Source organism: Lethenteron reissneri, chromosome 26 (assembly GCF_015708825.2).
Source record: "Lethenteron reissneri isolate LAM-NWPU_2019-01 chromosome 26, ASM1570882v1, whole genome shotgun sequence".
Taxonomy (NCBI): domain Eukaryota; kingdom Metazoa; phylum Chordata; class Hyperoartia; order Petromyzontiformes; family Petromyzontidae; genus Lethenteron; species Lethenteron reissneri.
This window is the reverse complement of record NC_083804.1, coordinates 22,327,466-22,341,750: the sequence shown is the minus strand read 5'-3', so window position 1 is coordinate 22,341,750 and position 14,285 is coordinate 22,327,466. Positions and strand designations below refer to the sequence as shown.

The 14,285-nt window shown below is 51.8% G+C and overlaps 1 protein-coding gene across 1 annotated transcript in view; it reads right to left on the bottom strand.

Moving 5' to 3' along the window:
* Positions 1-14,285, bottom strand: part of LOC133347876 (Friend leukemia integration 1 transcription factor-like) — a 31,642-nt gene continuing 17,357 nt past the window's right edge. Inside the window, 5 exon segments of the mRNA XM_061560594.1 lie at positions 1-2,410; positions 2,412-2,872; positions 4,381-4,428; positions 4,931-4,987; positions 5,570-5,641. Of these exon segments, the coding sequence (XP_061416578.1) occupies positions 2,330-2,410; positions 2,412-2,872; positions 4,381-4,428; positions 4,931-4,987; positions 5,570-5,641 (719 nt within the window). The 3' untranslated portion in view covers positions 1-2,329.

Below are 14,285 nucleotides of genomic sequence, written 5' to 3'. Positions count from 1 at the left end.
TTACAGCAGAAGAAAAAAAAACGTCGCGCGACTCGGCTCTTTGAAGCGCTTTTAACAACAAAAACGACGGCGTGGGACTGACGAGTGGCTTGTTTATCTCCTCCTTGTGCTCACATATTTTATACATCTCCAAAGTGTCACCCCCCCACCCCCATCTCCCACCCCCGTCGTACGCGTGGCGGGTTTTCTCCTGGACTCTTCGCTCGATTTCACTCCCACACGCCGCCACCCAATTCTTGTAAATCTGGGGCTTGGGGGGCGGGGATCAGAGCAAAATGAGGGCAATTTGCCGCCAGGACTCAACCAAAAAGCGCCCCCCCCCCCCTCTCAACAACTGGCCGAATGTTCTTGTAGTTGCTCGTGAATAGCAGCCCCCAACCCTCCCCAACCTGTGTGGCAATCTGCCCACGGGTCTCAAAGAGACCTCTTGGGCAGCCCGAGCCTCAGCAGGATCCACCTTGAATACAGGAAAAAAGACGAGAGTCTTGAGACTCGGTGAGGTTTCTTCTTTCCGGGATAATGTTTGAAAAAGAAAAAAGGTCATTATTCCTATTGTTAATACCCGAATACGGCCGTATTTTGCTGCTGGTCTTAACCCACACACAAAATGGGGAACACGAGAGAAAAGAAAGGCACTTTTCAGTAATTGATACGCGACGCGTTGATTGTGCTCGCAGGCCCCGGAGACGGGCGGATGATACCTTGCAATGCCTTGCATTCGTTGTTTTCACAAAGTGGTGGTGGAAGAGAGGCTTCTTTTTTTAATTACAAAAACGACGACGACAAAATAATTCCACACCGGGACGCGCTTCGAATAATATTGTACAGTACACGATTAGGATTGTGAGAGCAAGTGGTTCTGGGTCCTTGGGATATTCTATGCGCGGTAGACAAAATAAGTTGGGGTAACAGAGGGTTTTTTTTCTCCCTTTCCGCATTTCAGTGCAACTACGCAGCACACGTGGCAAGTTTCCGTCGTGCCCGATACAACTCCTTACAAATGCTGCTTTGCGTTTCATTATTATTTTTGTTTTCTTCGACACACAACATCACATTGAGAACTTTGGTGGCGAGTGAGTGCGCTCCGTCAAGGGATATTCTTCTCACGTTTACGGTTACAGTATTACAAATCCAGTGGAGGAGGTGCACCTCTTTGAGTTCAAGGAGGTCAAGCAGGCGCTTGCTTGAAGACGACAGCGGCCATTTAAAAAAAAAAGTCTCTTAAAAAATCATTGTTCCTGTCTCAAGGAGACACGTCGTATTGTCACGCGCTGTCCATCTTTGTTCACTGTGCCTGGGTCATTCAGCTTTTGTTGTTGCTGTTGCTGACAGGCAGACATGTCTGGTTGTTGTTCTTGTTGTTGCTGCGATGGTGGTGGTGGTGGTGGCGGTGGTGGTGCAGACTTAATCGTCTCTCGTTGCTCTTCTCTCCGCATCTTTACAAAGTGTACCCAGAAGAAACGGTGGCACAGATCGTCTGGCCCGCAACAGGTGACTGTGGGTGAGACAGCGATCTCCGCAAAGCAAACTGTGCCCCCCCCCCTTCCTCACACAGGGTTGACACTGCAGTAGGGAGGGGGGGGGTGTTCGTTACCAAACGTCTGAAATTACGCTACTTGGGATACATCCTGTGCTGGTGACCCAGTGGAATGGAGCGCTTGACTCGGCTGGAGAGTTTCATTCCGAGGCAGCCCATCGCAGCTGTGGGCTCGCTAGCAACGACTACCACCACTCCGTGGGAAGTCCTAGCAGTGGTCGTCATGTGCAATGGACTGCTCCCGGTCATTGGAATGTGGAATTGTCACCACTGGCTCAGAGGTGATGAAGACAAAATACGCGCAGAAAAAACATTGGTCAGTTGAGCCGGAAAACACTTTTGACTTTGACGTGACCTGAATACAAAATGTCATCAATATCTGGTCAAGATATTCATGCTTCTTAAATTCACACCGCATCAGTGCTCGTTTGCAAGCATCGTCCAGACGTTGCAGGAGTGGGGCGAATGGATGGCGAGGGGGGGGGGGGAGTTGCAAGCAAGTTGTGCCTTGCGACGTTGTCCCATCCACCCGGTGACGTCGCGTGGGTTGTGGCCTAACCCCACACAGGAACTACTTTTTTGGGTACACTTTGTAACATTGCTTCTCCAACCCCCCCCCAACCCACAGGAAAATTGCAAGTCCGGCACAGGTGACTACCACCACCACTACTACTACAACCACTACAGGAACCCACTACCAACCACTCGGCATGGCATGCTACCGCCACCACCCCCGACCCTTCTAATCCCCCACCACCAGCCCCACCACCACCCCCATCACCACCACCACGCTCAATAATAGGTGCCCAGGTGCGAGGGCACGTGGGGGCTGGGGTGCCGCGCCACTCCGGGCGGCGCCGGGTACATGCCAGGCAGCCGCCGGCGAGCTCCAGTAGGGCGCGGTGGCCGCGAAGAAACTCGAGGTGGTGGCGGGCATCGAGGGCGGCGGGTGCTGCGACACGAAGTTGATCTTCTGCTGGTGGTGCGCGTGGTACGGCGACACGTAGGACAGCTCCGACGGGTACTTGTAGACGCTCGACTCGGTGGGGTGCGGCTGCAGCGCCTGTGCGATGCCGTGGAAGTCGAACTTGTAGGCGTAGCGCTTGCCGTGCACCTTGGTCATGATGTTCTTGTCGTAGTAGTAGCGCAGCGCGCGGCTCAGCTTGTCGTAGTTCATGTTGGGCTTGGACTTGCGCTCGCCCCAGCGGCGCGCCACCTCGTCCGGGTCGGTCATCTTGAACTCGCCGTTGGTGCCCTCCCACGTGATGCAGTTGGCGTTGGAGCTGTCGGAGAGCAGCTCGAGGAGGAACTGCCACAGCTGGATCTGGCCGCTCCCTGTGCGCATCAGGAGCAGCGAGGAGGAGGAGAACGGCATTGGTTGTTGGCAACGTTCGAGCGCGCCGCCGTCGGCGTGGCGGGCGGCGTCAGCTGCTGCTACCATAGGGCATCACCAATCATAACATTCGGCGTCAGCGTTAGCCATCAACGGGGTCATCGCAATCGGCACATTGTATTGTCATCGTGATTAGCAGCGGCAGTGGCAGCGGCGATTCATGCATTCAGTCGTAAATCGGCATTCGGCATCATCAAATCATGATCATCGTCATCATCAGTAGCAACAGAATCGGCAGCAACAGCATCATATCATCACTGTGAGCAATTTTCACCAACGTCATGATTTCATATCGTGAGCAGCAGTGGCATCTTAATCGGCTTCCGAAGTAATCGTACCAACCGGTCCATCAAGAAGTAGCCAAACTCCCATGGGTGGGGGGTGGGGGTGGCATGGGAGATCGAAGTGGGGGGGGGCAGAGGGTGGGCTGCCCCTGGCACCCCCTGCCGAGGGGGGAGCGTCACCCGAATGTCGAACCCCCAATTGTTTGGAAACGGAGTGAGCTTTTGTAACGTGGCGGCTGGTGGCTCAAACTTATTGGTGGGGCAGTGCCAGTGCCGGGGGGTGGGTGGGGCTAGGGCGGATGAGGGGGTGAGTTGGGGCTGGTGGGGGTGAGTGGGGGATGGAGGTGAGTGGGGGTGAGTGGGGGGAGGTGGAAGAAGGGGGGGGGGGGCGCAATGATGATACGTTGTCTCGATGCAGAGCTATGGAACTTTTAAATCTCGATTGAAAACTCATTCCTTTAAAACTGCTTTGTGTGTTTAGTTTGTTGTCCTTCCCCCGCACAATGCAATTAGCACGGTTGACGTTGCAAAAGAAGATCAACAATGATACAGACAATAATGTTTTACATGCAATTCCCATCAGGTGCCCATGGTGTAAACAAGTGTGGTCTTCAACTCTTATTTTCCTACTCTTAGATCTCTCTAGCCCCTCTATTTATGTCCTTTAAAGAATGGCCATTGCCAGAAACGTCAATAATTATCTAATATATATTAAGTTCATTTTAAGACCACGCAGCGTTTTTGACATTGTATAATTGCATTAATTATGCACCACTGGAGATATAGCAGCATCGCCACAGGTGGCGAGATGTTAACTACCTCGCCTGGTATACAGAGGTCGTGGGTTCGATCCCAACCCTGACGCCTGCTGCATATTTGGAGTTTGCATGTTTTCTCTCCCTGTGGTCGCATGGATTTTTCTCCGGGTCCTCCGGCTTTTCCTCCACATTTAGAATCGACGTGCATTTAGAGTATTTAGCAGCTATACATTTCCACACGATGATAAGCCACTTTCGTTGAGCTATCATTTGTGATAGCCAGGTCGCGTACGAAGAAAAGAGCGATATATCTCATTGGACCTGACCTGGTAAAATTAAAATAAAGTTGACTTTATAAAGCGTCTGGCTACGGCTCTGCTCATCCGAAGTGGGTGGGAGAATACGCACCGGGGTTAGCGAGGCGACTGCTCGTCGGTCCGAGGATCTGGTAGGGATCTGTAATCACAAAAACAGAGGAGGAAAATCGCACGTGAAGACCGGCACAAATATTTCCCTGAACAGACTTGTGACAAATGCTGTCGGCGAGCACCTACGACGGCCGGCACGGCACACGAGGGGGTGGGTGGGCCAGCATAACGCTCGGCCGCCTTTGTCTCCCCAGAGGCGAATGTTTTAATACTCCGCACCAGGTACTCATTTTTAAGTTCGAGTCGACCTCGGGGAAGGCCCAGGACGGTTCAGATAATCCGTCACCGGTGTTGAGCGTGAGCGGGAATCGAACTCGGGTGGCCGGGTTCGTGGCGCATCGCGCTAGCCGTTGCACTATTGCGCCCCGCAAAACAATTAGACGCAAATCTCATGAGAAGTCCCGCACCACGACCACCACCACGACCACCGCACACGCACACAACGCTCTGAACCAATGCAAACGATAACAAACCCCCCACCCCGTTCATGAATGCAAGGCGGGTGGATTGTGACACGCGAAACGCCGTACCAGGTTGTGTGCGCCCCTCGGTGGATTTGTTTAGGCTCTGCACGCTGGGCGTGCTCCCTTTGCACAAAGAGAAGAAACACAAAGGCGATCAACAATCGTTACAATATAAAAAAACAGGCAAAGCTCCCCCCTATAGCCTTGACAGACTGTTGGGGAAAGTGCTGTTTGCGAGCACCAATGAAGGCCGGCACGGGAACACGTGGGAGTGGGTAGGCCAATACCACGCCCAGGCCACCTTTGTCTTCCCAGTGACAATGTTACACTCTGCTCTGGGCAGTGATTTTTAAGGCTGAGTCGACCTAGTGGAAGTTTAGATTCAGATAATGGTCGCTGGTGCTGGTCGTGAGGACTAATCGAACTCGGGTCGCCGGCTTCGTAGCGCAGTGCGAAAACCACGGCGCCACCGTTCATATTACAATCTATACAGACACAAAATCAAACTCTGTTTTGGGGTCTGTTCCATCGGACCAGGCAGGGTTACAGGGACCGAGGGGAGTGTGGGGGAGGGTGGAGACTTTGGCGGCATAACTCAGGGATGGGCGAGGCCACAAATATGGACACGGATTTACTCAGCTGTGGATAAATCAGGGCTGATGGTGATGCTGCTGCTGGTGGTGGCGCATTGTGACGTTGTCTCACCTTTAGTGGTTGGGGTGGTCGGAGCGCCTGTCCAAGTCGCTGTGCGCCTGATGCTGTCATATGAAGATGGGTCTAGGGGCAGCACACACACACAAACCGCACAGCTGACGCGGCCGCACACGCATGTGTGTGGTGTGTGTGCGTGTGTGTGGTGTGTGCGCATGTGTGTGGTGTATGTGTGCGTGTGTGTGGTGTGTGCGCATGTGTGTGGTGTGTGTGTGCGTGTGTGCGTGCTTATGCGTGCACGTGTGTTTACGTGTGGTTGCAGTGGTGTGTACCTGTGCATATTTGACTCTTCCTGACATGTTGTGTTACATTTGTGTGTGTTTACATGTGTGTATGTGCGCGTGCGTGCGCGCGTGTGCACACGTGAATCAACCAAGCTTGTTTTTTGTTCTTTGTCGCAAACGAGAAGCCACCTACTCGTGAGCACATCTCCATGAGCCGAGCCGCTACGCCCGCAGTCCTGCCCCTGCATCCGCCGCCCCAACCCAACCGCACTCGACGACACTGCCGGACGATGGCCCTTTCCGCTAACCACGTGTCCAGCGTGCGAGTTCATCAGAGCGCTGCCGACCATCCCCTTCGCCTCCCCCTTTTCATCACCCTCGCGCACACACGCGCGTGCACGCTGCACAGGACACGCATCAAACACGGAGCGTGTTGACACGGCGGAGCGGAAACGTGAATGGATGCGGCACCGCTGGAACACCCGTGGGCACAGGTGGCGTGGCTCGGCACGTGAGAATAGACGGGGGTGGTGGGGGAATTGGTGGGGGGGGGGGTTAGTGGTGGGGGGGGGGTGGTCCCCGCTTGTCTCACCGCCCCAGCCCACTATTACACACGACCCCTATCCTCACTGCCTCCCCACCCCCTCCCACACACCGGGTAAACCGCACGGAAATTCACAACGGGAACCCACCGCCGTCGCTTCGCTGCCAGCCAGCCAGTGGCGTCGACATCCGAGTGTTCAGGCGGTGCGACTGCACGCCGGATCCCACGGGCCACAGGGGGGCCCAGGTAGCGTGGGCTATGGAGAGGGGGGAAATGTGAACGGATGCGCCGCCTCTCCCTTCGCTTCACGCCTTGCACCAGGGTCCCATGACAACCGCTCGCTACGACGCCCCTGCGGCGTGCTTACGCCGCTGTTGGCAAGATGTGCCGTGTGCACTTGCGAGGATGCCCACACTCGCTCCTTCGGGGTGAATACAACAACGGCAACAAAACCGTGATTTTGTGTGTTCGCGCATTTATCCAGGCCACGCGTTGCATTGGCTCACACGTGCTTTGCATGACGGGACGCCAGCAGTGACGACGGAAGACACATGTCATCTCTGCTCCTCGTTGTCCTAAGTAGGGAGACGCTGGAGTTTGACTTACGATGTTTTTCCACCGACACGAAATTCGCACTGAACAATGATAGTATCAGAACACCGCCAGTTTTTCGCCCGGACAAAAACCTCAACCGAGTCTCGAGGCGTTAGCAAGAGGACCCTGCTCCAGTGGGACGTTTGACCAATTCCATGAATGAGAGTTTGACTTCACGTGGGAGGAAATCAAGAGGAAAACAACCACGCTCCGTGCGAAGGCGTGAGACACTCGACAATGCCACTTCCTCGCCACACCTCGCAGCCCCAAACCTACAACACCTGGCAAGCCCTGGTTGGTCGCATATCCGAGTACTAACTCAGGTCCTGCTGAGCATCCCCGATCTGCGAGAGCCGGGACGAATTCTCAGTGGTCCGGTCCCATGGTGATCTGTATCAGTGGTCCTAAATAGAACCCGCCAAATATTATTGATCATACACTTAAGTAAAAAGTAAGCGCATACGAGGAAAACGATTTATGCGCATCGGCAGATTTCTATGTCACACTCTGGCCTTGGTAGCCGCTGCTGATGCTTCCATATTAGTTTTGCTAGCTCCTTTCATACCGAGTGGTGAAGAACAGGGGGAAAAAACCGAAAATACAAGCTGAAGCATCTCGCTTCAACACATTAGCGAGCCACCACCTGCCTTTTTCATGGCAATGGAGGCTTTGTTGACGGGCACTCACCTCGACCCCATTATTGGGCGAGGGAGGGAGAGCGCGAGAGAGCGAGATCCCTGAAGCACCACGGCTGCACTGCCCACAATGGGAAACGCGCACTCTCAAGACGCGTCGCGTTTTGTTTTTAACATCCGCGGCTCCGCTAACCGCCGTAGCCGCCGTCAGTTGCCATCATCGCCCGTTCCGTACGCGACAAGCGGTGCAGCTGCCGCGCCTTCGCGAGGTTTGCCCGTCGAATGGGAAAAGGCGCGCGGTGTCGAGCCCGCGCTCTCGCGTGATTTCAGAATATTTTGTTCTTTGTATTCATTCATTTATTCGGGAGGAGGAATCCGAAGAGCTATGAAGCTCTTTTTCGCAGATGGCCAGTAGGGGCGCTCGAGTCAGAGGAGTGCAAAGTTGAGAAAGGGTAAGCTAGTCGCTAGAAAAAATAAATACAAATAAAGTTATAAGCACGTAGTATGTTGAACTTCTTTCGCACCGTACGTAGCCAACCGTGCTAATCAGAGGTGCGGGGAAAGGTCAACAATTAAACGCAAAAGGAAACAAACACTAAACACAAAAAACACTAAACACAAAAAAACAATACGGGGGTTGCACGCGCCAATCCCACGATATGTAGATGACAATTCTCGTAAGCTGCACACGGAAATTCGGCAAACTGCGCATGAACATTCTGTGGACCTTCCGTGGCACCTGTAGGATCTACATAACAAACCCGTAGACTGTACATGGAAAATCTGTAGGATCTCGAGATTTTAAAGTTGCCGAGTTGATCCTTCCATGAAGTTCCTAGCATCGTATTTGTCGCGAAAGCCTACGTGTTGAACTTCCTAGCATCCACCACACGTACTTGTACTCAAAAGCCAGACGTTTATTTACGAGTTTCTTTGATGAAGTCCAACTCACCGACCCCATCCTAGCAGGGACATTACCTCTGCCTCAAACACCCACTAATTAAGACAAAGCTGATCTCGCCACTCATCCAAAGCGGTTCGTGTAGGGATACATGAGACATTCTACACTATACATAGAAACACTCACAGTAATGCCTGTGTTGGACGTGGACACGGTGAGGTAGTGGGAGATGCATGGAGAGACACATCTTCCACACGGGACTGCGAGTGATGGCGACGGCCTGGGGAAGCCTTCATCTAGCAGTGGATCGATCATGGCTGCTGATGATGAAAAGATGTTTGGAATTACTGTAACTCGCAGGCAATGCTTGTGGGCGGGCAAGTACACACTTCCTCAACACATGTGCAAACGCGTAAGGCCGACAAAGAATTGCGGGATTCCAAACCCAATGGTGCGCAGTGCATGAAAGTGGCCTCGTATAATGCTCAATTGAATGTTCACAATCGGAATCGTGACCATATGCTTCTGGCAAGGAGGGTAACTCACAGTTGTGTACGGGTTTCTATCTCAATAAGAGTCCATCGACAAAACCATACAACGTCAAGTCGATTTGCATTCGACTCTCACTCCCTACGACGTTAAATGCCGCGTCATCCGAAAGCCTCGGTTTCAACTGAAGTCTCCCTGCTGTAAAGCGCCTTGGAATAAGGCCGCCGCTATACGAATCTCGATGAGGTCTGATGTCTGCAATCTTTGCACGACGAGCAGCAGGCGATTCGAGTGTTTCGCGCGCGCGTGTTGCTCTCCAAGCTCCCGCCCTCCCCTCCCCTTTCCTCCTTCGGCACCACCGGCGAGGTTAACCGCACGTGGGCAACAAAGAATGTCCACAAGTCATTGAAAACACGTGGAGAGTGTGGCCGGTGGTCAGTGCGCCAACCGCTGGGTCACTTACGTGCCTCGCCTGTGACCCGGGCACAACATTGCATTCTCGCCAATTACACGCAACAACCGCATTGTTAGTGTTGCGTGTGTAGTGCAAGTAAATAACGCATTGACAAATGCCTTCAACTCCTCTTGCAAGCACAATGGATACGTTTAAATGCACGCCTCTGGTTTGACACGAGGTTTATCGTCGCAGACCCGAAGGCCCGTATAAGACAAAAAAACTAACGGCACTATTAATGAGCGCGTGATTCTCAATCATAGGGCTAAGAGTTAACATTCTTGTTAGAGGTCGACTTGTCCCACCATCATCCCTCGGATCAATAAAAATAAGTACCGCTTTTTTGATCAAACAACAGCAGTCCTGGGCATAACCTAGCCCACCTGCCATAGTAATGTGGAATTTCCACTACCGGGTCAAGAGAGACGACAGCTCGTTTGAGCACAGGCGAAACCATTTAATGAATCGGTAACATCTCGAAGCGTGGCGGTGCGTCACATTCCTGATTCATAAAGATTCCTAAACTTACGATGATCAAATCATATTTCACGATTCGCATACGTCACACGTAATGAGTTCACATCACCCCCCGCAGTCACGAGTTGCCACTGGGGCGCATTCGCCGCTTCTATTTAATCGAACCGTGACTGTGAATCGAGACCGTTCGTTTACTCGCGGGTGCTGCGGTGGATGCGTCGCTGTGGGAACTGCAGTTCCGCTTACTAGCCACTGCGCGGCGTAGGAGCACCGCGTTCTTTTCGCGAAAGTCGAGGATTTTCTTCTCGACTCCGGCAAACCCCAAGGCACTCGCTTTCGCTCTGTACAATCTATCAGAGATTTCGCTACACGGTGGCTCTGTTGATGAGCACCAGCAGGCTGAAACCAGTTCAGAGTTCACGCGTTTCAATCAATGCTGCTGGTTAACTAAAGTCTGGAAGACAGATATTGGCCGAAACACTGAAGGTCATTTTCATTTAGGATAAAACATGTTCTAGAGTTATTTACTCTATGTATCAATAAAAATAAGTACTTCTTTTTTGGTCAAACAACAGCAGCAGGGGTTGTCCTGAGCATAACCTAGCCCACCTGCCATAGTAATGTGGAATTTCCACTACCGGGTGAAGAGAGACGACAGCTCGTTTCAGCGAAACCATTTAATGAATCGGTGAGTAACATCTCAAAGTGTGGCGATGAGTCACATTCTAGATTCACAAAGATTCCTAAGCGTATGTTGAACTTATTTCGTACCATACGTAGCCAGTTACCGGGTTTCCAATCCACGCGTAATATTCACACCAAATGTGGTTTGCTGAAATAAAGAGTATTCTCTGGGTAAAAATTGACAGAGTAAATGAACACTATGCTGTACGTCCTTCCAAACAACCTGCAGGATTCATATTCTTGGTTCTTTCGGTAAAGTCAAGTAGAAGGGACTTTACCGAAAGAACCAAGAATATGAATCCCTGCACTATGGGGACCTCATTTGCCAGTAAAAATATGATAATTGGTTCTTTACCCTTCTATCTTGCCAGATAGAAGGGTAAAGAACCAATTATCATGAATCCCTGCAGTCACGAAAGCTTTAAATCGAAATTTAACCTGCAGGATACTATGCATGCACAAAATGAAAATGGATACACCGATTCATCATGACTTTGTGGGTCACATCGCGCGAGTTAAAATGTGTGTTATACACCCTCCTCCACCCGACGCAGCCGATGAATAAATTGGCCGCCCGATCCGACCTGAAAATCCATTGCGAATCGTATAATACCGGTGGTGAAAGACCTACGTGTGTTAAAATGTATACACTATACCCTTTATATATTGTTTTTAGGATACATGAATTGTGGGGGGGGGGGGGGGGGTTCATTGAATGCATTTTTATTCGGAAATAAGCTCCACGTGACTGAGTCGATCCAACAGAAGGCGGGTTATGATGAAGCCACGGTTAGGATAACAACAACCGTGTATATAACAACACACCACGGCCAGAATTGGCCGTTCAAGAGAAACAAAACCCCGCTTTTTGGGAGGGGGGAGAGAAAAAAAAAACCCCGCAAGAAACCAGCAGCTTACTTACTCAGTTTCTCCAAATGCTTTTGATTTTAATAAGCTCCCAAGTTGTCTCTGCCGCGTCTTACTGTGCGCCCAGAGACTCGGTGCCACGTTGAGAGCAGATGCCACGCTATTCGGTTTTTTTTGGTCTGCGTATGCCCGTGTCACCGTGACCTCGAAGTTATCCTGGATGTGATTGAGCCATCATTATATATAAAAAACATATATTACATTTTATATATTGTATAGCTATTACATATAACGCCAATATATTATATATTCTGGATATCATATATTAAAAACAAAATTAATGGAAATGAATAGTGGTCCGAGTCAACGGAGCCACGCGGGTGAATGGAGAACGGTTAACAATCAACACATTTAGCGGCTTTGAAAAAATTCCACCTCTTTGGAACCGTGGTGGAGGCGGGAGGGGGTGTTGGGGGTGAGTGGTGAAGAGAGGGAGAGAGTGGAGGTGGTGGTGTGGGTGGGTGGAGGTAGGTGGATTGGTTGGCGATGGAAGTCTGGTGCCAAACTGGAGAATTCGCCCCCTATCCCTCCTCCCCGATATCCCCCCCCCCAGTCCTACCTCCCAGTCGCCCCCCCCCCCGATGCCTCCATCCCTCCCCCCTTCCACTCCACGACCCAGCCTGGTTCGTCTAGCGGCGCGCTGGGGCCAAGAATAACAAACTCGTGTTGTTTTTCTGGTGCGTGCAATTATGCTCAAATGTTACGTTTTTGTTAAGCTCTCGGTTTATTTGTCCACGACAGTCGTATTTTCAGCCACCGCAACGAGTCGAGGAGTCCACTGCGCCGAGTGTGGCTAACTCACGTGTCAACCCCAGCTGCCTTTGGTATTGCAGCAACGATAATAATACTCGGGAGAAGAATGCCCTTTATTCATCTAGGAGAAATAATTTTCCGGGAGATGTTTTGGCCGAATCCATTCACGAGCAGTTCGGCTTCTTGCACGGGGAGGAAACCCAGAGAAGCACCCGCCACGCGCGCGAGGAGGAGGTGGAGGAGGAGGAGGAGGGGGAGGATGCTAACACTCAAAAGCTCCGCACAGACAGATTCAAGAATCCGTTGCGGAATTGGCGCCTGGATATCCACCTCGCGAACCACCCAAGCCTACGTACAAATATACAGCACCTGACACTCCCACCCACCTACTCACCGGCTCACAAGCCTACTTAACTGCCGAGATGTGATGAGATGGGTCACATTCAAGGTGATTTCGTCGTATGGACACCCATCGGTGAATTAAGACTGATTCACGCGTGCTGCACTGCCATCGTAGACGTCAGCCTTCAGTGTCTGTGCCAGATGTGAACGTCCATCGGTGTCGTGTGACTGGCATGTGCCCTGGTGATATGGAAGGGGGGCGGGGGGCCCTTTCTCCAATTGTCCCTCTCGCTCTTCTGCCCGTGGGCCTCGGTGCAATTTCACTGCCTGCACACTCGATAGCTACACCGCCAGCACGTGTGTGTGTGTGTCCGACAAGCAGGCTAAGCAGAGCTTCTTTAATCTTCAGCGTCACAACGTTGTCGGCTGCGAAGCGTATTTACAGTCGCCGCTGATATGCACGCGCGCGCGTTCGTTCATGGATCGTAACGAACCCTCCGCGGTTTAGACGCGCGACTTGCGTTCGGCGGGTTTCATCGATGGATGCGACACCGGGACAAAAACATCCTCTTCCTTCTCAACCAGGTATTTAAATTCTAGGTTTGAAGTTTTCGTGACTGCAAGGATCCATACTCTTTGGTTCTTTCGGTAAAGTCACGTTGGTGAAAATTTAAGTAGTAACAAAAATGAAATTAACTGTGTTGCGCCCGAAACGTCGTGATTTAATTTAGTTATTTTCATTTTTATTATTATTTTTATTTTCACCTACGTGACTTTACCGAAAGAACCAAAGAGTACAGGTATTTAAAGTCGGAGCGCTTTAAGTACGACTGATCGGACGACCCTCCTGCGTCACGTGGTGCACGTCGTAGAGACACTGATCATGGCGAGCCGGCTCGTCGGCTTTACACATCGCCCCTTTGTGGATCCACTGCTGGATGGGGGGATCCCGCATGCCGCGTCGGTCGTGGGAGGTCGTTTGACTAGACTTCACTACGTTGGGCGGCGTGGGCCGGTGAAAGGTGGGACGGGGGGAGGTTATATTTTTATGGGGGGTGTTTTGTTTCCCAGTCTCATTCGCACAGTTTTGTCCGCTCCATCATCACCCTCATTTTACGTCGTCGTTATGTCACTGGCATGTAGTTCGCCAAGCATCAAAACGGCAAATCCTTACGGAGGCCATTCGATGCGCGGTGTCGCAAAAGCCTTCAAAGCTTGGCAGTGATCAGGGTACACGAGCGCGGGCCACGGCCATGATGCCAGAGGGGACAGGTGGGCCGAGCCGATAATATCCATCTTAGCGATGTCTTTATGCTTTTGTCACACAACCGCTGACAAGCACGGAGGGGGAAGGGGGGGTGGTACGGGGGGGGCGAGAGGGGCTGCGGTTGACGTCAAAAAGAACCAAGAGAACCAGCAGCCAAGCCCAGCACGTGGGGTCTGCCAGGCCTGGCGAGCATTTCAGGAGGGGGCAATAATCTGGCAATTTTTGTAATTGAGGGTAATCCCCACGAATGTGACCACGACCGACTGGGTCATTCGGACCGGCGTGTCAGAGAGAGAGAGAGAAAGTGAGTGCAGCTGCGTATAGATTTTCGGTTTGTTCACGCAGAGCCAGTGGGGCGTTCATGTTGCGGTCAAAACAAACACTATTGAATGTTTATAGAATCCTAAAAGGGTATTTGC